Below are 24945 nucleotides of genomic sequence, written 5' to 3'. Positions count from 1 at the left end.
AAATTCTTTTAGGCATCTTTCAAGTGCACCTCATACTCCCTTTGTATACAAGACAAAAGTCACACGCTTCCAAGTTTGTTCCTTAATAAACCCAACTATTCTTTCTACATTCCCATCTCTGCACTAGGACATAAATTTCATTAGGGCAAAATGTTTGTTCACTGATGTATCCTAGCTCTTGTAATACTTATATGTGTTGAATGAATAACTGGTTTTTTTCCAGAAAATACTTGGAATTGTGAATAAACATTTCACAAATTTGAACAGTGTTTCCATTCAATGCAAACTGATGAGCTAATCCAACTTTTCAGGAATTAGTGAATGCATATAGCACCAGTTCTGCATTTTCCTTTCAGAGTTTCTTTTTAAAAATAATTTATACTCTTTATTTTTTTTAAATTACTTATTTATTTTTGAAAAAATTTTTAATGTTAATTTTTGAGAGAGAGAGAGACAAAGTGCAATCAGGGCAGGGGAAGAGAGAGAGGGAGACGCAGAATCAAAACCATGTTCCAGGCTCTGACCCGTCAGCACAGAGCCTGACACTTGACTTGAACCCACGAACTGCCAGATCCTGGCCTGAGCTGAAGCCGGACACTCAACTGACTGAGCCACCCAGGCACCCCAAATGTTTATTTATTTTTGAGAGAGAGAGAGAAAATGTGCAAGGAAGAGGGCAGAAAGAGAGGGAGTCAGAGGATCCAAATCCAGCTCCTCGCTGACAGCAGATGGGCTTGAACCCATGAACCGCGAGACCACGACCTGAGCCGAAGCTGGATGTCCAACCAACTGGACCACCAATAAAATAAAAATTTTATTTTTTTAAAAATAGCCCAATATGAAGCTCTAACTCACAACCCCAAATCAAGAGTCACATGCTCCACCAACAGAGCCAGCCAGGTGACCTTGTAATCTAAACATTTTACAAACCTCATAATATAGTATGATCACATATTGAGATCAATGGTAGATTACATAAGATTCACATTAAATTGTTCCAAAAGCATATTTATGAAACTCAGCAGAAAACATTTAAAAACATCTTACACTTTTCTCAGATGCAACCTGACAGACAACACATCTCAATAAAGGGAAGCCAATTTGGTGACCAGGTGGGTTTCCTCCTGGGTTGTTCTTATAACATATTTCACGCTTCCTGGGTTTCATGTCTTGTCTGGAAACCCAGGAAGTGGGTTATATAGCACTGCCAAGCCCAAAGCAACATCAAACAAAAATAGGCTTAGGAGCAAATAAGAAACGTTTTTTGAAGGGCAAAATTCCTTATTGGTTGCTTCTTAAGGCCATGTAGCCAGCAAAAACAAACAAAACAACGGATCTTAGTGACTTATGACACTGTTAACACTGTTAACTGCTGATTCAGCGTACGCCACCAAATAAACAGATGAGAGACAAAACGGAAGACCTCAAGCTGGCTTCTCTACTTTTCATGCAGGGCTGGATGATTCACAGCCTGGAAAGTGTTGGCCTTAAAAGATAATACAGTCGGTTATTTCACCAGCAAAATGGGTTTACCCGGGAGCAACAGGTGAACCGCAAACCAGGGAAAGGAGGCGGTGGAGAAGCGCATGCAAATCTGGACAACGGCCGGGGAGGCTCTTTTATAGAGAAGGGGGTGGGCGGGACTGCTTTGGAACGAAAGCCCATTGGAGGGCGGTGGCTGCTTCTCATTGGCTGCAGGCGAGGGCGGCTTGCTTTGGCCCCTGAGAGGGGATCTTCCCGCTTCTGCTGAGCTGCGCAGTGGTGAGGCTGTCTTTCCCCTTCAGGGGTTCCTGACTTTGTTTGAAGTGAGGTTTGTTTATTTTAGGAAAAGTAGTAGGGGGAGGGGAGGAGGAAGCCTGTCTACAGTCCCGGTCTCAAGGACCGCCACCCCATCCCGTCCCCCAGCAGCTCATGGGATTCACCGGCAGGGGCAGGCAGGCAGGCAGGAGCTGGGATGGATGGGTGCAGGCTCCGGGTCCGCCTGGTCCTCTGAGCTTTGTGGAGGAAGGTGGGCGGCTGCTGGGGAAACAGCCTGGGGGCTTCTCTGCACAGTGGCCAGGCCTGCCGTGGTCCCAGGGCACGTGGCCTGGTCAGTCAGGTGGCACCAGCTCCCTCCCACCTGTCCTCCTCACCGTGACCTTGTCGGGCCTGAACGTGGGCGGGGCCTGCGACTGCTGCAGAAGTGAGGGGTCGCCTGACCCAGCCGCCAGCGGGCTGACTGGCTCTCCCTCTCCCAGCAACCTCTGCTCCCGCCTCCCGAAACCCCCCTGGGTGGGAGAGAGAGGCTGTGTGTCTCCACTCACCCCCGGTGAGCCCCCAGGTGATGTAGCCCTAGTGACACTGACTCAGCGGCAGAGTGAGCCCACCAAACAGCCAAGACCCAGCTGAGAACCACACAGGGCTGTTTTTAAAGGGACAGACCCATCCAGGCCACCCCAGCCTCTGCTTCCAAGTACACAGCGTGACAGAGCCCTTGGGGAGGCCTGCGAAGAAGGTGCGGCTGGCTCACAGTTCCAGGACGCGGGGCGGGGGTTGGGGGGGGGGTGGGGAATGTCCAGGCACAATACTGCTTCTCACATACTCTTACTGGATTTGGTAGTGTAGAGAAGGTCCAGGAAGAATTTATAGCCCCCCGCCCCAAGTAAGAAAAAACCACTCAAAATGCTCAATGGCACACAGCCCTGTCACTCCTCGGTGACCAAGGACTTTCCCTGGGTTGATCCCTTAACTGCTGCAGTTTATTTATTTGATGAATGTTGAGTTGCTTTGCCCTCGGTGCTGGGGACATAGCTGTGAAGAAGATGGGAACCATGCCTCCTCCTGGAGCCTGCAGTCTGGCAAGGGAGGCACTCAGATGCAGCGCAGCAAAGCTCGGATGAGACCAGCCCAGCCAGTGGGGGGTTGTGGGTGCACAGGCACAGCCCCTGGATGGCCAGGGCTGCTTTTCCACAGGCACCATCTGAACACATGCAGGAATGACAGAGGCCGAGCACTGGGAAGATCCAGGGGATGCTGAGATCAGAGGCATGGTATGAGCAAAGGTCCTGAGGTGGGAATGACTGTGGAATGTAGGGGCAGGGATAAGACCTCCATGGGGAGCAGGGGCATAGTTCCCAGAAGTGGGAGGAATAAGTTTTTGTTGTTTATAAACCATCCAGTCCATGCTATTTTGTTCCAGCAGCAAATGGATGAAGATAGAAATCGGTACAGAGGAGTGAGGGGCTGCTGTAACCAACACCTGAAAGATGAGGAAGTGGCTTTGGAATGGGGTGATGGGCAGAGGCTGCAAGTGTTCTGAGGAGCTAGAAAAAGCCACTGCTGTGCATGGACTTTTAGTGGTGATTCTGTTGAGGGCTCAGAAGGGAAAGAGGAGGGCTGTAGAGAGAGCTTTAATCCAGAGGAATTGCTGAGTAATCCTGACCAGGATGTTGGTGGCAATGTGGGGGGTGAGGGTTATTCTGACGAGGCCTGCAACAGAAACCAGGAGGAGCATGTAATGGGAAGCTTGGGGGAAAGGCCATCCTTGTTACAAAGTGGCAAGAACTAGGTTCAGTTGGGTTCATATCCTAGGGTTTTGTTGAAGGTGGGACTTGCAAGTGATGAAATTGGGTACTTGGCTCTTTCTAAGCAAAGTGTCGAAGGTGTGGGTTGGCTGCTCCTGACTGCTTATAACAAAATGTGAGAAGACAGAAATGACTCAAAGATGAAATTATTAAGCAAAAATGAAGCAGAACTTAAAGATTTGGAAAAGTCTTAGCTTATCCACATTACAAAAAGTGAGAACACTAGAGTGTGGCCAAGTGACTGATGAGGTCAGTAAAGTCATCTGTCTCCGCAGAAGCCAGGAGCTACTCTCTGTGACAGTAGCAGAAACGGTTCAGAGATGGTCAGAGCTGCCATTCCCATCAAAGGAGGGGCCACTGTGCCTGTGGGACCTCGGTGTGTGCTGTCCGGCACCACCTCGCATCACCGGCCCCGCTCCTCTGCCACCCCAGGTGTGGCTCTGTTGGGCCCTGGTGTGGTACAGGCTGTGGTGGCCACCACTCCAAAGATGCGGGCAGCAAACTTGGGTGATGTCTGCGTGGTGCCATCTCCACTGGGTGCAGAGCGAATGGGCTCAGGGAGCTGCCCGGAGCCCTGGGCACAGGACCCCAGCCCCAGAGAGCTGCCGTGGGCCATCCCGTGGAGTCGTAAGGGTGATGTTACCACCCCAGTGTGCTCATGAGCCAGAGCACTGCGATCTGGAAAATTGTTCCAAGAAGGAGAAAGAGTCCCTGAGGGCACTGGAGGCACTGGAAGGTGGGACTGTAGTGTTGGAAGTCTGTTTGACTTGCTTTTGGAGACGAAGGAGCTGATATGTGGCAGATTTCAGAGCAGTTACCAATTCCCACCCCCCCCCCCGCCCCCGCCCCTGTAAGTGTGCCCCTTTGCCATGTGACTTTGCCTCTGTAAAATCTGTTCCTCTCCAGCCATGGATTCTGGGCTGGTCCACATGACTTCTCTGGCCAAGAAGACAGTGGCTTGAAAAGTGCTTTTACACTGGGCCTGCCATCCTCTGCTGCCCACCTCTGTGTGAATAAGCCCAGGCCATTTGCTGGAGACACCAGGCCCAGTGATAGCTAGCATGAACTGTGAGTCAGAAGTGAGGTCCCTATGGCTGCTGTAACTAATTGCCACAAACTTGTTTGTTGAAAACCAGAAATGTATCCTCTTACACTTCTAGAGGTCAGAAGTCCAAAATCAGTCACATTGGACTAACCCATCGTGTCGACAGGGCTATGCATCCTCTGTGGAGGCTCAGCTGGGGTACAGGTGGGGAGGGTGTGGAGTGGGGCTCAGCCTCCTGGCCTTTCCCGGCTTCTAGAGCAACATAACATGGCTCTATTCCTCCTCCATCTTCAACTCCTCCTCTGCTCTGTCTGGAGCCTCTCTCCAGGACCCTCCCTACGAGGACCCTCATTTAGGGCCCACCTGGAAAATGCTTTCCGGGACAGTCCCCATCTGAAGACTCTCAATTTAATCATCCACAAAGATCACTTTTCCATATAGGACAACATTTATAGGGATTAGGACTTGATATTTCGGGGGGTCATTCTTCAGCCTGCCAACCCTGTTGTGGAGTGCCAGCTGACTGTTGATGTGGGAGTGAGGCTGATACTACTAGCCAGAGAATTTCAGCTGACTCAGAGGGATCGCTGACCACAGTCCTGAACTCATAAGTGATCCTTGTTTCAAACCATTAATTTTTGGTGGCACGTGGGTGGCTCAGTTGGCTGAGTGTCTGACTCTTGATTTCAACTCAGGTCATGATCCCAGGGTTGTGAGATCGTGCCCCACGTTGGGCTCCATGCTCTCAGCTCAGCTTAAGATTCTCTGTCTCCCTCTGCTGCTCTCCCTGGCTCTCTCTCTCAAATAAAAAACCCCACAAACCATTAATTTTTGGAGAAGTTTGTTGTGCAACAAGAACTGATGGAGACATGATGATTTTGGTTGACTGAGTACCCCACCCTACCCGTCTGGATTTGGCTTATTTTCTCAACATGCCTTGTGAAAATACTAGTATAGTAATTTCCTTAGTGGTTAGAAGGATCCCTTTCCACATTTGCCTTTGTTGCTCATCACTAAAACCATGAACCAAACTTTGTAAAATAAAATCAGTCTCATACAGGTAAGATAAGAAAGCAGCAAACACCTTCAGACGTTATTTCTATAATTTATGTATTTACATGTGTAGGTATGTACGTACCTTTTTCTAGTCATTATTGTATAAATATGACTGTTTTGAGACACAAGGTATACTATGACAGTAGGTAGCAACTTGGTTTTACAAAAGGTTACTTTCTAGATCTGTTCATACTAATACCATTGAGTGCACTGTCCAATCTGCATACATGCGTGTGAGTGTGTGCAGTCTGTGGTGTGAGTGTGTCTGCTCCTGAGATCCACACTGATCATTCTGTCAGGTGCCCCAGCTCCCACCTTGTACCAGACACACCTGCTGACTCGAACCTGGGCCACTTCACCTTTTGTTCCATTCTGTGTGCTCTCGGGCTATGGTTTTCCCTCCTTCAATGCAAGTTCCACTTACTTTTCGTGTTTTGGGTCTTTGGTTTGTGGAGGTGCTATGGACAACCTATTTAGTGAAAGCATGTCTTTTCTGCCACCTGCAGGGTTTGGGCAGGTGGGCAGCTCCATGCTGGCTCAGGAGGGCTTATGTTGAGCAGAGCATCATTTTAGTTACTAGGTTGCAAAATGCAGCACAGACAAGCCACTTTTTTGTAGTTTGGGAGCCTGGGTCCACCCTTGGGGTGCAGTTGGGGGCACAATAGTGGCAGCTTCTGGATCCCACTGCTCCAGCGGCTGAGCGCCCCCCCCCCCCGCCTCCCCTCCCCCCTTAGCGCTTCATCATTCTGAGGGTCCCACATGTTTCATGGACACTGAACAGTCTGCTCGTCTGTCTTCCTGCTGAGACCCCTGCTGAAGCCTCTGCCTGGGAGTCCTGTGCTCTGGTGAGCAGCAGTGTCTAATGTCCATTCTGACCCCTCACCCTGTAAGATGCTGTGAGTCCCCCAAACATCTTCTGAAGCATAGACATGATATTGCATTGTTGGATGGGATAATTTTTAGGATATGAACAAAATGTAGCTTATGCAAAGTGGGCATAAGTAATTTTTCTGTTGGAATACAGATGGGAGCTGAGGCCACCCTATTCTTTGATATTTACATGGCTTTTACTCGGTGTGTGCGGTGGGCATCTCCGAGGTCGGCAGGGGGTGCTGTGAGAGCACCTGAGAGCAGTGTTTACAATACTTACAGTTGTGCCTCTGGCTACCATGTTTCTAGAAGCCCAAACCTCCACTGAACTCTTAGTGCTTTTCTCTTGGTCCTACCTGGTTCTGCCATGTGTCCTCTCCCACCTCAGGACTGTGTGTCTTTCTTAGACAAAGCCACTTGCATCTTTGTTTCTTTGATTCCCTCCAAGCCTTGGGAGCCATGCTTTTCACACCCAGAGCAGACTACCAAGGTTTGTTCATTTGTTCGTTTTCAACAGATAAGACCGTTTATTGCAGAGACATCAAGCCACCCTTCCAAGGGAGTCACACATCACATTTTCTTCCTTCCTCGTACACACACACAGGGTTTCAGACAACATCCAGACCCCAGTAGTTAAAGTTAACATTTGAGGCTGCACCTGCACAAACGTGCAGTAGTAATATGTATAAAGCTTTTCACTGAGGTAGTACTTGGTAATAGCAAAGGGCTGGAATATCCTTCACCCATACGAGACTGGCTGAATTAATTCTCATATATCCGTAGAATGGAATACCATGTAGCTGTCAAGAAACGAAAGTTTCTATGGACTGATTTGGTTTGATTCCCAGGATATATTGTTAAGTGGAAGTAACAAGGTACAAAAGAGTGTATTAGTATGCTACTTTTTGTATGAGAAAATATAAGCACACACATACATATATTTATTTTTCCAAAAGAAACCCATTAAAAGTAAACCAGAAATCAAGGAAAATGATTATCTCCAGGAGATGGTGGGGACAGGGTGCCCTTGGAGCTATGCCAACATAGCAGCTGGTGCAGCAGTGGGATCTGGTGGCCTGTGGAACATGCAGCGTGGAGAAAAGGTGGCAGCTATATATCCTATTTATGCAAGAATGTACATGTGACCCTAATTAATAAATTTGCATCTTTGAAGACATTATCCTAAGCAGGCAAGCAAATCTGTTACCTGTAAGGATCAGGAAAATTGGAAGAGCTCCTTTAAATTTTGAAGTCTGCCACTGTTTTCTTCTCAACAGCTCCCCGGATCACCTGCTGAGTAACAAGAGTGTCACTTTATGTACAAGCAGAGGGAGGTAGATTGCACAGAATATACAACAACAACAACCATAAAAATGGACAGGGTTATCGGACCTCTTTCAGATTTCATTTTCTTCACTAGACTTCCCCTGAATGCAGCAACAAAATTTGAGTCATGGAGCTTAACGGGGAGCAGCAGGGGTGTGGAGCAATTCTCTGAGGGTTCCTATCGTGTGAAAACTCTTTGCCAAAAGCACATACGCTGCTGGAGCCGGAAGCTGGGCCGAGTGAGCCGGTGAAGGCGGGGACGGGAAGGTGGCCAGAGCTCTGCGGAGCACTACTTTATTATTTTGGCTTGTTTTGATTAAAAAAAAATTTTTTTTTCCATTGCACAATCAAGACATTCCTTGTACAGACCACTTGCAGTGATGTCCGAGAAGAAAGAAAATCCCCACTCTTGCCTCCTAGAGACAGTTGCTTTCCACCCAACCTTTCTCTAGAGGAATGGCCACCTCATTTTGGGACCCGTGGCCTTTCAGACATCTGCGTGCAGGTCTGCACCTTCACAGTGGGCTGGGTCCCCTCCCAACAAACCAGATGCTGTCAGGCTGCCCCCCTCCTTCCTCCTTCCCTGTAGAGAATCTTGAGGTTTCTCCAAGGTCTGCCTGCCCACCAGCTCTCACAGACTAACCCCACACTGACTGATGACCCCAAGGGCCTCAGGCCTCTCTCCTAAGCTCCAGACCAGTGAATCTGATGGTCCCAGGACTCACAACCCAAGTCCCTCCCTTGATCACCCCAGACTTCATGGCTTCAAGACCTAACTCTGCCTCCACCTCACCATGCCTCAGATTCCCCATGTGTAAGGATAATAATGTATGTTCTTCAGAGGGTTATTAGGCAGATACAGTAAAATACCTAGAATATCCGCAATAATTGTCACCTCCATTGCTCCTGAGACAGATGCAAGCCTTCACTCACTGCCTGTCACTGTGAGCTCCCCTGGCCCTCATCCCCATGTCTGGCCAGCAGCACCTCTGGGGTCCCCACTCCATCCTTGCCCACTCTACCTTTCTCAGTGATGCTGGAACCCAAAGAGGAGGTGGCCACAGCACAGCACCCTGTGGTAATGGAAATGTTTTGTACCTTGACTGGATGGGGCTGCAGGGAGGTGCGTAGGGCCAGATCCCGGAGGGCTGCCAAGGCTGGCTCAGAAATGCCACCTCCATCCTGAGGCCTGGGCGAGAAGCCTTGATGGCTCCAGGAAGTAGCTGTGGTTGCTGCTGGGTGGCGGTCAGGTTCAGGATCTGGAGCACTGGGGGTGAGTCCTGAGCTCAGAGGCTGGCCGTATACCCGGTGCTGCTCTCACATGCCGGTGCTTGGCCAAGCCAGCTCCGTCTGCTCTTGCCCGCCCTCTCCTGTGTGGTGCAGGAAGGGTGACCCACTTGCACCTCTAGGCAAATCCTGACTGCTGAGGCCAACTTGGTGCCACATCTGTTCCCAGTGATGGCTCAGGTTGGGCATGTGGCTCTGGCCTGTTGGGGGAGGTCCGGGGGGGAGGCCCACCCTTTTCTGCTGTTGTGAGGTGCACCCGGGTGGCTGTGCTTACCTTGCTAAGGGCACAGGTTGAAGTTTATATGAAAGAGAGAGGCTGAGGGAGCAGCAGGAGACAGAGCCTACAGCCATAAGCCCTCCTCCCCTTGGCCTTGAGCCTGACCCTGATAGCGCAGGAAGCCCTGTCATTTCCTCTTGTACTCTTCCGGGACCTGGCAAGAGCTGGGTTTATGGAATGGTGGGCAGATCTGTCTTCACAGGAGATGCAGCAACCCCCCTGGATGAACAGGATCATGGTCTATGCTCACTTGGGCCCATCAAGGCCAGTGGATGCCCAGCTGCCCATCACAATCCCCCTCCCTGGGTGCAGCTCTCTGGGCTAGGTGACTCATTTTCCTACATCCTGAGCCCAGAGTTGTTGCGGCAGCATCTCAGGGCGTCTCCGAGAGCGGGGTGCACCAGTAGCCTGGCTGTGCTTTTGTTTCAGCAGATCAAGTGGGACTCAGATATTCCCTGCCCGTTTCAAAGCATTGTCTGGGAAATAACGTGGCACGTCAGTGTTTTGTCAGGGGTCAGATGAAGGACACACGTGGTAGCCCACAGGCTTGGGCTGTGTTCCTGCTAGATAGACAAGGCTATGGAGACAAGTGCCAGCCCCACAGGAAAACAAGGGGCCTCTAGTTCCCAGGAAACCACTGGTGGGAGAGGTCGTGGGTTTGGGAGAAGGCATAGCCCCGGGTGGGGACGGGGCAGGTCACAGGCTGATTAGCACAGGTGCCCAGAAGCCTGCATCCTATCCCTGCTCTGAAGACAAGCCAGTGGGATCAGGGGTCCGTGGTGCCCTCTTCCCAGTGTAGGACGGGCTCCAGCCCCACTCCTCATCTCCTGCTGAGGAGACTTTAAAGAGGCAGCCTGGGACAGACCCCTTCCATGGGGGCATGCTGCACCCACTGATCGTGGGGACCATGATTTTCTTTGCTGCGAAGTCTACTTTATCTGATACTAATATGGCCACTCTTATTTTCTTATGTTGATATTTTCATGATGCATTTTTGTATCCTTTTACTTTCAACCTGCCTATATTACTATATTTGAAGTGAGTTTCCTGTAGACAGCATACAGTTGAATCATGTTTTCTAATCCAGTCTACCAGTCTGTCTTTTCATTCATTTATTCGGACCATTTATATTTCGTGTAGTTATTTATGTATTAGTGCTTATGTCTACTATTTTATTTTTGTTTTGTTTCCTCTGTTTTCATGCCTTCATGTGGATTACTTGAACAACTTTTAAAATTCCAGTTTGATTTACCTACAGTGTTCTTCATATAAACTTGACTGTGGGGTACTCAGATATTTAGTTCAACATTATTCTAGGTGTGTCTGTGAGGGTGATTCTGAATGATATTAACATTTGATTTGGTAGACAGAGTAAAGCAGATTGCTCTCCCCAATATGAGTAAGCCTCATCCAATTAATTGAAGACCAGAATAGAAGAAAAAGGCTGAGAAAGGGAAGGGAGAATCTGTTCTCTGCCTGCTTATGAGGCAGGGCATTGGTCCTCTCCTGCCTGCAGACTCAAATTCAGAATCAAGCTACACCATTGGTTCTCTTGGTTCTCAGGCCTTCAGGAAAGAACCATTTGTTCTTCTGGGTCTCTGGTTTTTCTCTCTGTCTCGTATATAGTATTTATATTTATATATCTTCTGTTTATAGGTATCCATATTTTACCAGGCTAGTAAAATGTGGAAAGCATACATTTTTTAAGTGTTTATTTATCTTTGAGAGAGAGAGAGAGAGAGAGAGAGAGAGAGAGAGAGAACAAGTCGGGGAGGGGCAGAGAGAGAGGGAGACACAGAATCCAAAGCAGACTCCAGGCTCCAAGCTGTCAGCACAGAGCCCAATGTGTGGCTCGAACCCATGAACTGCGAGATCATGACCTGAGCTGAAGTTGGACACTAAACTGACTGAGCCACTCAGTCTCCCTGAAAACTTACATTTCTTTATGTTCTTTTATACTCCCTTATTTATAATATAGTTATCTTGAATATTTCCTCCACATTAATTAAGGTAGAAAGCATTTCAGATAGTGTTATACTTTTGCTTCAACTGCCAGACCTAATTTAGATGATTCATGATGAGAATATCTATTTAATTTACCCTTACTCTTTGCCATGTTCTTTCTTCCTTCTGGTGTTACGGTTTCCTTTGTTATTGTGTCCTTTCTCTTTAGAGCATGATTTTCAGCCAGTTAAATTTTTTTTTTCAGTTTAAAATTTTGTTATTATTTTAGAGAGAGAGAGAGTGAGAGCATGAGCAGGGGAGAGGGGTAGAGGGAAAGAGAATTTTTTTTTAATTTGTTTTTTTTAACAAATTTATTGTTAAGTTAGCTAACATACAGTGTATACAATGTGCTCTTGGTCTTGGGGGTAGATACCTGTGATTTATCGCTTGCATACAACACCCAGTGCTCATCCCAAGAAGTGCCCTCCTCAGTGCCTGTCACCATCCTCCCCCCCAAACTGCCCCCATCAACCCTAAGTTTGTTCTGTGTATTTAAGGGTCTCCTATGGTTTGCTTCCTTCTCTGTTTGAAACTATTTTTACCCCTTCCCTTCCCCCATGGTCTTCTGTTAAGTTTCTCAATTCCACTTATGAGTGAAAACATGATATCCGTCTTTGACTGACTTATTTCACTTAGCATGATACCTTCCAGTTCCATCCATGTTGTTGCACATGGCAGGATTTCATTGGAAAGAAAGAGAATCTTAAGCAGGCTCCATGCTCAGCGTGGGGCTTGATCCCATGACCCTGGGATCATGACCTGAGCCAAAATCAAGAATCTGATGCTCAACTGACTGAACCACCCAGGTGCCCCTCAGCCAATTTTATAAAGGGTAGTTCTGTTGGTGTCAAATTCTCTTAATTTCCCTTCATTTGAAAATGTCTTGATTTCTTCTTTATTTCTGAATGATATTTTTTGCTGGACAGGGATTTGGATTGACAATTCTTTTCTTTCAACCATTGGAAAGGCACTGCTACCTTGTTCTTACCTCCATGATTTCTGACAAGAAACCACTGTCATTCATAGTGATCCCTCCCACAGGTAGGTGCCATCTCTCAGCTGATGCTTCGAGACTTCTTCTTTTTTTTTAATTTTCAGAAATTTTGCCATGATGTATCTTGGTGGGGATTTCTTTGAGTTTATCACTTTTGGTTTTTCTCTGCTCTTGAATCTACAGGTTTATGTGTTTTGCCAAATTTGGGCAGTTTTCAGCCATTATTTCTTTGAGTACTTTTTCAGCCCTCCCCTCCTCCTTTGTTGAACTCTGATGGCACACGTGCTAGAGCTTTTATTATAGTTCCCTAAGTCCCTGAGGTTCTGCTCCCCCCCTCCCCCCTTTTTTTCCCCAATCTATTTTCTCTCTGCTGTTTAGATTGGGTAATTTCTCTTGTTCTATCTTCCAGTTCATTGATGCTTGGTTTTTTCACTCCCTTGTTGTTGAGTCCATCCATGGAATTTATTGCAGTAATGTATTATATTTTCTTGTTCTAAAATTTTTTTATTTTTCTTTATTTTTTGTTTCTTTGCTGAGACTTTCTATTTTTTTATTTGTTTCATGTGTTTTGGTAATTGTTCACTGAAGCATTTTTTTTTTTTTTTTTTTGCTGGTTCCTTTAAAATCTTTGCAGGCAATTCATTTCCCCCCCTACAAACTTAAAAAATACTTAGATTCAAGTTAGCTAACATATGGTGTAGTATTGGTTTCAGGAGTAGAATATAGTGATTCATCACTTACATATAACACCCTGTGCTCATCCCAACAAGTGCCTTCCTTAATGTCTTCACCCATCTAGCCCACCCCCTCACCAACCTCCCCTCCAGCAACCCTCAGTTTGTTCTCTATGTTTAAGAGTCTCTTACAGGGGTGCCGCATGGCTCAGTTGGTTAAGCATCCAACTCTTGATTTTGGTGCAGGTCCCATTCTCACGGTTCATGAGTTCAAGTCCTGCATGCAGCTCTGTGCTGGCAGCATGGAGCCTCCTTGGGATTCTCTCTCTCCCTCTCTCTGCCCCTTCACAGATAGCACACTCTCTCAAAATAAATAAACATTTTTTAAAAAGAGTCTCTTACGGTTTGCCTCTTTTTATCTTATTTTATTTTTCCTTCCATTCCCCTATGTTCATCTGTTTTGTTTTAAATTCCTCATAGGAGTGAAATCATATTACATTTGTCTTTCTCTGATTGACTTATTTGCTTAGCATAATATATTCTAGTTCCATCCATGTTGTTGCAGTGGCAAGATTTCATTCTTTTTGATTGCTGAATAATATTTCACTATATATATATATATATATATATATATATATATATATATATGCATGCCACATCCTCTTTATCCATTCAGCAGTTTATGGACATTTGGACAATGTATTCAGCATTTTTGTATCCTTTGGATAAATACCCAGTAGTTCTTTGCAGGTGACTCTAACATGTCTGTCACCTTGTGTTGGCATCTATTGATTATCTTTTTTCATTCATGTTGGGCTCTCCTTGGTTCTTGGTATGACAATTTATTTTCAACTGAAACTTGGATATTTGGGGTATTATGTTATGAGACTCTGGATCTTAATTTAGATCTTCTATTTTAGCTGGCTTCTCCTGACACTGCTCTAGCAGGGGAAGTGGGAACACTGCCTTGTTACAGCCAGGTGGGTGTAGAGGTCTAGGTTCCACACTTGGCCACCATTGACACTGAGGAAGAGGTTCTTGCTGTCAGGGCAAGGATGAGAGTTCTGGCTCCCCTCAAAGCCTCTACTAATACCTCTGGCTGAGTGGGGTTGGAGTGGCTTGTCACTGCTCCCCATCTGGTCTCCACTGACACTGCTGGGTCTTGGGTCTTGTTAGTGCCCACTGGAGCAAAAGTCCTGGCTCCCTACTTGGTATTCTGTGACTGCACCCTGGCGGAGGGTTTGTACTGCCTGGAGACGGTGAAAGTCTTGTTCTTTGCTCATATGATTGACTATGGGTCACAGTATTTTCTGTGGTGTTTGGGTGGAGTACAGAAATCATATCTAAAGGTTTTCTGTTTTGCTAGGTGGTCCGCCTTCTGGTTACTTGATTAGAGAGAGCCAGTTTTTTTTTTTTTTTTTTTAAATTTTTTTTTTCAATGTTTTTTATTTATTTTTGGGACAGAGAGAGACAGAGCATGAAAGGGGGAGGGGCAGAGAGAGAGGGAGACACAGAATCGGAAACAGGCTCCAGGCTCTGAGCCATCAGCCCAGAGCCCGACGCGGGGCTCAAACTCACGGACCGCGAGATCGTGACCTGGCTGAAGTCGGAGGCTTAACCGACTGCGCCACCCAGGCGCCCCTGAGAGAGCCAGTTTTTATTGGACCTCTCTTAGTCGTGCTCATTGGTGTTTTCAGTTGGCTTCTTCAGCTCCAAGTCTGGGATACATTAAACAAACAAACAAACAAACAAACAAAAACAATAAAACCCAACCCAACCAACAACCAAACAAAACAGGTAACTCAGTGCTGTGTTATCCCTTGGGGTCTAATGTTTCTAGTTGTTCTGTCTTATTCTCTCCACTTCAGCCTTTTTAAAAATGTGTGTCTTATACATAATGTTTAGGGCTTTCAGTTGTACTTAGTAAAAGAATAAGGGGAAAAGTCAACGTTTTCCTGGGGGTAGAATTCTTTTTTTAAAATGGAAAAAATATATGCCTTGCCATGAATAGATAAGCAAGACCTCCTAAATAATGTAAAAATAAAATAATGCTGTTCCATCTAGGTACTATTACTGGGAAAGTACCCAGCTGAGCCCTAGTTTCTGCTTACAAGAATAGATGTTTATGGCATTACGGACTTCACAGAACCACACTGGGGGATTATCCTGGATATTAACAAGACCCCCTACATCACATCCTGAGGATCCCACACTTTGGGAAGTGCCATTTTATGTAACTGGTCCCTTTCACAATAGAAGCATAGGGAGAATTTTAAAAAGTATTTTTAATGTTATGGAGCATCATACATACCCACGAATAATAAAAGGACACCCATGAGCCCACCACTGGTGAGAGAAACAGAACATTACCAATATTGGGAACACCGTGCTCGCCCCTCCCAATCACATCCTATTTTTTGCTTTTTGTTTTCACCCCCTGCCCCCACAGTTTTGATATTTAGGCTTTATCATTCTTTAATACATGTGTGTGTATTGTTAATAAAATAGTTTCATTTTAATTATTTTAAACTTTATATAAATGGTATCATACTATGTGTATTCTTCTACAATTTACATGTTTTATCTGACATTATGTCTTGAAATTCACCCATGTTAATGCATGCATTAGTTTCCATTGATGAATGCAGTATCCCATCATATGGCTATTACAGAATTTGCTTGCCTTGTTGGTGTCTCAAGGATTTTGCAGCCACCACAATATCTGTAAATATCTCACAATATATCTGTGCAATCATTTATCTTCTTTTGTGTATCTAGGAAGAGTAGTGTGCACTTGTTCAACTTCACCGATAATTATTTTGCAAATTTGAATTCTTTTCCAAATTTATAACAATGTAAACTCTCACCAGTAGAGTCTAATATATTCCACCCCTTTGGGTTCATCCTCTTTTCAGCTCTCTGTACTTCCTTGACCTGGGCAGTGGAATTACTGGATCATAGGGTAGATCTATTTTTAATTTTTTTGAGGAATCTCCACACTGTTTTCCACAGTGGCTGCACCGGTTTGCATTCCCAGCTGCTGTTGGAAATCATAAACAGAAAACCCAACTCTGTTTACCAACAAGGGTTTCCTTTTCTCCATATCCTGGCCAACATCCTTATTTCTTGTCTTTTTGATTCTAGCCATTCTGACTGGCGTGAGGTGATATCTGGTTGTGGTTTTGATTTGCATTTCCCTGATGACGAGTGACGTTGATCATCTTTTCATGTGTCTGTTAGTCATCTGTATGTCTTCTTTGGAGAAAAGTCTGTCCAGGTCCTCTGCCCATTTCTAAATTGGATTTTTTTTGGTGGTGAATTGTATGGAGTTCTTTATATATTTTGGATATTAACCTCTTATTGGCGATATCATTTGCAACTATCTTCTTCCATTCAGTAGGTTGCCTTTTGTTGATAGTTTTTTCTTCTGTGCAAAAGCTTTTAATTTTGGTGTAGTCCCAATAGTTTGTTTTTATTTGTCTTTCCATTTCAAGTGGCATATTTTATGAATAAAGGTTACTAATTTTTAATGTATTTAAAAAGTATTTACCAATTCTTTCCTTTTTTTTTTGTTTTTGCTTTTGCTCTTTATGTCTTGTTTAAGAAATTCTTTCCTATCCTGAGGTCATAAATATAATCTCTTATAGTTTTTTCTAAAATGCTGAAACTTTTGGGTTGCCTGGGTGGCTCAAGTGGTTACGTGTCCAACTTCAGCTCAGGTCATGATCTCGTGGTTCGTGAGTTCAAGCCCTGCTTCCGGCTCTGTGCTGACAGCTCTGAGCCTGGAGCCTGCTTTGGATTCAGTGTCTCCCTCTTTCTCTGTCCCTCCCCCCATATGTTAGTGCTCTCTTTCTCTCTCTCAAAAGTAAATGCCTAAAAAAATAAATAAAATGCTGAAACTTTTGCTTTTCCTAATGATCTGCTCCATTTAGACTTTATTAATTATCTGCTCCATAAGACTAAGACCCGATTTTATTATCTTTCATATGGATAACCAATCATTTTAGCTCCATTGCTGAATGACCTATCTGTCCACTATAGCTTTTTTTTTTTTTTCCCCCTGCAAAAAGCTTTATTGTTTTATTGCTTCCATTTGGTCTGTGACTTGGTAGAGCATTCCAGGGTGGTTAAAAAAATTGCCTAGTAGTTGCATAGAGAAGCTCAAGCAGAAGCCCTGGCACCAGAGGATTACCAGAGGGGCCCCTCAAAGGCGGTGGGGCTCCAGAGGCTGCTAGTCATGCTTGATGGTGAGGCTTTTGAAGGGATCCTTGCCCAACCCAGCCTGGGGCCAGCCAGCCTGCTAGAAGTGAGTCAGGTGGTCTCCATCCTCTTGATAAGTTTTACCTCCTCATTCAGGAAGTGGCTTTCCAGGAAGTCACAGAGATAGGGGTCTGCGTGGGCAGAATCCAGGGGATGCAGACCCAAAAGGGCCTGGTTCAGGTTCTTCTCCAGAGCCAGGGCAGCTTCCATGGTATCCAGGGTTTTACTCCACTCATCTTGGGACAGCTCATATGTCCTAGAAGAGGATGCAGCTGCCATGCTGGTTTTGCATCTTCCAGAGATGCTCAGTGTCTTTGGGCTTCTCCTCAGCCAACTTGCAGAAGTGGCCCATGCCCTCCAGAGCCATGTCTTCATAGTAGAAATAGAAGCCTAGAGAGAGATAGGTACTGGAGGGCCACAGATGCATGTTGGTGAGGTGGTTGACACCCCACCATGGGGGAATAATTCTGACAAACCTAGGAGCTCATGGTTTATTGGTAATAAGGAGCTAGCTCAAAGTAGGGTGCTGACTGGTCCTGAAGGCAGAGAGTGCTGAGAAGATGGCTCTGAAGGTTGCCACTGGAAAAAAGTTTGGAGGATGAGTGGAGACTGGAAGAAGGGGAGTTCCTGGGTCTGCTCCATCCAAATACTGTTGAAGCAGGAGTCAGATCTGTGAGACTTCCAGGTACACTAGAATAAACCAGTTCTATTCAGAACTGTAGTTCTGATCCCTTCTGGCATAGGAGTTCCTGGATGTGTGGTCTATTTCTGGGCCCCTAATCTGTTCCTCTGCTCTGTGTGACTGCGCACCAATACCATAGTCTCTTCATTGTTGTGCTTTATGAAAGCCTTGACAGGCAATATGGCAACTATAGCCTTTTGTTCTTCTTTATGACTAGATATCTTGATTAATCTTGGTCCTTCATCTGCCTTATACATTTTAAAGATTTTTAAAGTTTATTTTTATTTATTTTGAGAGAGAGCTAAAGAGCAAGCAGGGGAGGGGCAGAGACAGAGAGAGACAGAGAAAGAGAGAATCCCAAGCAGGCTCGGTGGTGTCAATGCAGAGCCCAATGTGGGCCTTGAAGTCACAGACCATGAGATCATGACCTGAGCCGAAGTCAAGAGTCAGATGCTTAACCAACTGAGCCACCCAGGCACCCCTGCCTTATATATTTTTGAATCAATTTTTCAAGTTTTATGAGAAACCTGGCAAGTTTGACTGGAATTGCCCTGAGTCCTTAGGCCAACTATAAATACCAATACTTTGTGATATTGGGTTTTCCAGTCAGAGCTGGGTGAGAGCTGCCCTGGACTTTCGTAGGCCTTCATGCTTAGAGTTGGGTCTGTCTAGACTCCAGCCCCTGTGTTACTGTGTTTCCTGTGGCCACCTGTGGGCCTAGCTCAGCTGCAGGAATCAGAGATCATTAGATGGCAAAGACAGAGAGCCCACCAAGCCTTCAGAAGATTCATGAATTGCCTATGTACCGAAAGCCTCTCCACCCATGGTACAGTCACCTCTCCTCTGCTGAGTAGCAACTCGGGAATGAGAGATGATCCCAGGTCCAGTGCTGTGCTCTGGGCCTCCCAAATCTACCTGGGAAATCCCAGAAACCCCAGGCATCCCCATCCTCCCTGTGTTCTTCTTCCATGATTAGTTCACACAAAGGCACATGATTCATCTTAGGTTAGTAAAAGTTATTGCTGGGAACTTCTGGGGAAATTTTACCTGTTCTTGAAAGAGAGGCACAGAAAGGAAGGACAGACTCCTGTGTGGCACATTGTGGCTGTGGTTTGGGCTCTGGAACTGCCACATGTCCAGAGTGAAGCAAACACACTACACAGGGAAACACCAAGAACCAGAGAGAAACATCGGCAACACTGGAGTATCCCAAAGACTCTCTTCTGCACTGGGCTTCTATCTGGGGAGCAACCCCTGATCTGTTTAAATCAGACAGAATTGGACTTTCTGTTTATGCCTTCAATAGCATCTTCTCTGATAATCCCTGAAGAGAACCCTAAATTCCCTCTAGGAAACTCCCTACCCCACTGTCAACCCATGTGCTTGGCGGGACCCCTCCCCCAGCTCCAAGAGTGGTTTCCATGACCTTGGCTAATGAGGGGGCATATTCCTGATCCGTGAAGGTCCTGGACGGGAACCTAGTGCAGCCCCTCCCTGTCTGAACTTACAAACTCTGCAGCAGTGGAGGCCCCTCTGGTCATTTTTATGCCAGAGTCTCTGGGCCTTCCCTTGAGTTGTAATGGAAGAAGCTCCCTTGGTTCCTTGAGCTGGTTGGAGCCCTGTACCCTAGAGGGTAGTGTGTGCCACACCCCACAAAAGAGTGAACCAGTATAGCCAGCCCCTCTGGCCACTCCTGACTACTTGTTTATTACCATTCATTAAGCACCCACTGTGTGCCTGGTTCTGGGTGACAGTGGTGAACAAGTCCAATGGCGGTTGTACTTGATGATGTTTCGTCCATTCAGCTCCTGAACAATGAGTTCTGTGGTTGAAGCCTCACAAGTCAGTGGAAGTGCTACTGTGAGTCTTGACCGTTCTGAGTCCTTTATGGCAGGAGAAGTAGTGGCCGCCAGTGTTTCTGTTTGCTCTGCTGGGAGACTGAGGTCCATGCACTCTGTGCCTCAAAGGTGCACCACTGTCTGGATCTTCCATCTACAGCGTCCCCATGCCTTCCTCTCAGGCAGGACACGATTCTTTCTGCACATGGGCTCCACAGAGGACCCTCTTCTCCCGTGTCCTAGATACTGGGTGAAGGCCAAACCCTTTTCAGGGGTCTAGGCCAAAGGGCTCACATCCCTTCTCCACGTGTGGCTCTCAGCATGTCATTGTGCTGTAAGAACCATGTGTTTGGGTGGCCCTGATTGTAAATAGGTTGTCTGAGGCTGAGCCTCAGCTCTGAGCTTGGAAATGTCATTGTGAAGGCAAATGTTGGAATGTGTCTAGGGGGTTGGATGCCCATTATGTCTCTTTCCTATGAACATTTTTGTGGATCAAAAGTTACTTTTCTAACAAGGATGAGAATTCTGTGTGTGTCTTGAGTATAAAGTGCATAGAATGAAATGAGGAAAAAAAACCCCACATATCTTTGGGATACAGAGAATAAGGTTTCAGATATGTGTAATTACACATAGAAAACAGTTAACTATTGACCCAGAAATATGAAAATTTAAGATACTTCAATTCAAGGGAAAATGTTAATAGTTAAGGCTCCAAATCACGTTCACAGACAGGGGCGAAGAGCACGATATGGCCTAAGTCAGAATTTGGAGGAAAACGTGCTTCCTTTGAGGCTTGCAATCCCAGGTGCTCTGGTGCTGTGCACTTTGTTTTGATAACACTGCCATGGGAAAATGAGAAACATTTAGAACAGTTAGAACAAAATTATAGAACACGAGGGTTAATCCAAGGACCCTAAAATTGATACTTGATTACAAAAGATGTAAATTTGAGGCTTTAATTAGGAATTATTTTGGTTTCAGATATAAGTCTAACAAATTTGGTCTTTTGATTTTCTAACTTATGGCAGATGGAAAATAAAAAATTGAAAAGGGGTGTGAGCTGAAGGAGCACGAAGACCCCAGAAATGAGAGGTGGCAGAGTGACACGAGACTGGGCAGAATATCCAGAGAAGTGAGGGGAGCTCCTACTGAAGTCCTATGAGGCTACCTGGGGTTCAGGGACACCACATTCCTTCTTAGCCCTAAGGGCATCCCTGTATCACCAGAAAGGCACATCTGCTCCTCTGTGTGAGGCAGAGGGGCCACAACACCGCTGGTGTGACTTCCATCCAAAGCTGCTTTGGGGGGTGTATGCTACAGTTATTTGAAGAATCTGTGTGTGGAGGTCCTGCTTCCCTGGTAGCACCAGACGATGAATAGCACTCCTGTGGTAACCTGCTTTTGGGTATTGGAAATGGTGCCAGGAGGGGAGCACAGCAGAAAAGGGCATCAAATTCAAAATTCTTACAACCAACCCAACTCTGGGTGTCCAAAACTGGGCTAAATTACATGCAGGTGTCCAGGTGGCTCATTGATGGCCCAAGAGACACCAGAGTGGGAGCAGACTACAGCTGGAGGGCCTACCAGGTCATAACCAGGCTACTCCCAGGGGTAAAGCTGCTCCGGCCACCATCACTGGCCTCAGTTGACCAACACTGACAGTGACCTGCTATGTTTGCAGAATCCCTCCATGTGTGCCTGCTCTGCAGCCTCACAGCAATGCTGTGCCTAGGCCCAGGTGGGCTGGGGGATCTTCCAACAATACTGGCTAGCTGGGCTGATGCCTCCTCATATTCAGATCTGCCAGCAGCTCTGCACTTGGAGCACCCCTTCCTGCTACCCCCAAATTCCCATGGTCCTGCTTGCCAACACCTACCTGGAGCTGGAGGTCATGGCTGCCCTGCGTAGACGTAGATGGGCAGGCAGGGTCAGGATGGCAGGGAGGCAGAACAGGGCTGGACTGCACCTGGGATTTCACCACAGCACCTGGGGCTAGGATGACCGGTCTGTCCTTGCTCCGCCTTGTGGGTTCAGCTGGGCTCTTGCATTGGCTGCTGCCTATATCTGGGGAGCTGCTTTTGGAGGACAGGAAGGGGCTCAGCTGCAGGGTTGGGGGAATGGCATCTCTTGAGCAGACACCCAGGTGCTGGACACTTGGAAATCTTTCTCTCACTGGCCCGTATGCCTCCTGGGTCTGCAGCCACTGCTGCTGCTTGGCAGCTGGGCAGGGGCAGTCCATGCTGTAAGAGTCCTGCATAGCCAAGGGTCTGTTCAGGAGCTCCTGGGAAGGACAGGCAGGGCTCCCCGAGAGCTGGCTCACCACCAAGGAGTGGGGTGGGTGCTCTTGACTCCCAAGTGTGTCCTTTGGGGTACCTAGTGCCCCCTGCACAGATGGGGGCAAACCACAGCACAATTCAGGAGGAATGTCACTGGCTGGCCCTGCCCATGGAGGGCATGAGTTGGCCATGGTTGACCTCAGGTGGTGGAAGGGGTCAGGCTGGGCCTGCCTTGCCTCCACTTCCACAGGGACCATTACTGGCTGGCCTTGGATGGGGGAATCCCAAATGCTCTCCGAGGGATGGGTGCCCCAGGAGGTAGGGTCTGAGGAGATGAAGGGCCCTTGACACTGACCACTGTGTGAGGCTGTCCAGAGCATAGGTTCTTTGCAAAAATCAAGAAAACCAGGGTCTGGCTGATCCAGGTGTCCAGGGACAACATTTTCTCCTAAAGGGAGCAAAGATGTGTGGTTTGGCTGAAACACCTGAGCAGGCTGTCTGGGGCTGGAGGCCTCGGGGAGGGGGCTGAAGTCAAATATTGTTGGTTTCTGGCATATCCCAAAATTTAAAGGTGCTGCCTGGGTGTGCTGAGGCTGCCACTGTGGAGGGCTCTGGAATGTAGGGCCAGTGGTGAAAAAATGCTGGGTGTGTGTGTGAAGGCAGCTGGGCACTGTGCCCATGTTCTGAGGTGGAGTTACTTCCCCAGTTAGCTGGCCCGAGCCCAGAGAAGGCTGTGGCTTTAGGGTCTGTGGAACAGTTGTGCTGGCTGGTGGGGGCAATGCCACATTTCCACTGTCATGAAAAAGTACTTCCTTTTCCCTGTGGGAGCCCCCTCCCTGACTGGAGGGCAGTGGATGGAAGTTCTGAGACCCTGCAGGGCCTGAGTCAGCCCTGAGAAGGCTCTCTTCCCACAAACACTGCTTGAGGTCAGTGACCCCCAGGTGCTGGAGAGTGGAGCAGAGATCAGGCTGTTCTTCTGTGTCCTTCTCCAGCAGGGTCTCAATGAGGGACAGGAAGGAGTGGTCTTCCTCCTTCTCTTTCTCTTCCTTGTCCTCATGTCTGCCATTGGACCCCTGCCTCTCCAAGGGTGAGCCTTGGGTGGTTGGGACCATGCAGGACAAATACATGGATTCATCTTGCCGCATCATGGCTCCCAGAAGAGAGCCTGGGTGCACAGGGCCCTGACCAGTGGGGGTGCCCTTCCTTGCCCGGATCCTCTTCCTGGCTGGGAGGGAAGTCAGAGGGCTCAGGGGGCTGCTATCATACAGGATGGCTTCCCCTGTGGTGAAGGTGAACGGCAGTTGCAGGGCCCTCTTGCGCAGGTGATCTTCCCCCTCTGCATTCCTATGGTTAACGAAACAAAAGACCACATCTGAAAATTGATATAAGAATGAAAACGGGGCTCTCCTGGTCAGGGGACAATAGTGGCCAAGTAACTGAGCAAGGGGCAGGACATCATCTGTTCTGGCTTGTCCATACAAGGGAGAAGCCACAATATCGAACTTGCTCCTCTCTTACATTCTTGGTAAGCACTTTCTGTCTTGGATTCTGAAGTAGTCTGAGGAAACTGCTTATTTGTGGGAGTAGTCCAAAAATCCATGTAGAAATTCCCTAAACTTTTAAGTTTACTTTGAAAAGAATAAGTCATTATGCAAATATGACATACACATCTGTTTTTCATTGGGAAAAATAGTTTTCTCTTCCTTCCTCCTCTCCCTTCCAAAAGACTCATGGGATATGGCTGCCATAGGGCTGCCCCAACAGTCATGTAACATCATGCTTAGCAAAGTGAAAAACCTTCAGCTGGGCTGACTCCATTTGATTTGTAGCTCTACAAAGGATAACTGACCTAAAAGGAGTGCCTTTGGCACAAGCTGACCAGGATGCTATGGGCATAGGAAACCCCATCACTGGAGGGGCCTTTAGAGAAGCCGGTATCTCACCTGAAGATCTCTGGTCATAGCTTTTGTCTTTAAGTCTACTTTGCATGAACACAGCCATTCTTGCTTTCTTGTGCTTACTGTTTTTATTACATATGTTTTATTTTACATCTGATTCCTTCCGACTTATTTGTGACACTATTTAAAAACATATCTCTTGTAGAAGACATATAGTTGAGTGCACTTTCTAAAATGCATTTTGATAATCTGTGTGTTTTAATTGGAGTGTTTTATCCATTAACGTTTAATGGAATTATTGACATATCTGGATTGGGGTCTTTTATATTACTATTTACTTTCTTTTTGTCCCTTCTTCCCCTACCCCCATCCACCCCTTTCCTGCCTAGATATATTACTTTTTTAAGAAATCAATTTTCATTTATATAATGGATTTTGGCTCTATCTTTTGCATTATATTTTTAATGGCTTCTAGAATTTATGAAATACGCCTTCAACATTTCACTGTCTACTTACAATTAGTACTGTGTCACTTACATAAAACATGCACCTTTCCATGGTATAGTCCATGTGCTTCTAAAACCAATCTTTTATGCTAGTGATGTCACATATATGGCATCTACATATGTTATAAATCACATATTATATTCTATTTTTGGCTGTAAGCAGTTGTATGTATTCTTTAAAAAGTAAAAAAAATAATGTTTAATATTTATCCACATGTTTACCATTCTCATCCTCTCCACTCCTTTTTTTGAGGTTTAAGGTCTTAGTGGATATTATTTCCCTTCAGCCTGACATATTTCCTTTAGCATTTATTAAACTGTAGGTCTACTGGCAATAAATTGTTAGGTTTTTTTTTGGTGCTGTTGTTTAATAGAAATGTCTTTATTTG

At 46.4% G+C, this 24945-nt stretch overlaps 1 protein-coding gene and 1 pseudogene across 2 annotated transcripts in view; both read right to left on the bottom strand.

The window, feature by feature from the left end:
• Nucleotides 1-15363: 15363 nt before the first annotated feature.
• LOC132684094 (ferritin light chain pseudogene) lies at nucleotides 15364-17844 on the bottom strand (annotated as a pseudogene).
• LOC132684093 (uncharacterized) overlaps nucleotides 15364-24945 on the bottom strand; it is a 70439-nt gene continuing 60857 nt past the window's right edge. The window contains exons 10-11 of one of the 2 annotated variants that reach the window (XM_078452635.2): nucleotides 21753-23496; nucleotides 15364-20715 (exon numbers count right to left, since the gene is read on the bottom strand). In XM_078452635.2, the coding sequence (XP_078308761.2) occupies nucleotides 20635-20715; nucleotides 21753-23496 (1825 nt within the window). In that variant the 3' untranslated portion in view covers nucleotides 15364-20634. Of the gene's footprint in view, nucleotides 20716-20763; nucleotides 23497-24945 lie in introns of those variants that run through there. The other variant, XM_060640698.3, reaches the window with a different exon arrangement.

Source organism: Panthera onca, chromosome C2 (assembly GCF_046562875.1).
Source record: "Panthera onca isolate mPanOnc1 chromosome C2, mPanOnc1 haplotype 2, whole genome shotgun sequence".
Classification (NCBI taxonomy): Eukaryota; Metazoa; Chordata; class Mammalia; order Carnivora; family Felidae; genus Panthera; species Panthera onca.
Note: the sequence above shows the minus strand (reverse complement) of the source record. Positions and strands in the feature narration are given on the sequence as shown.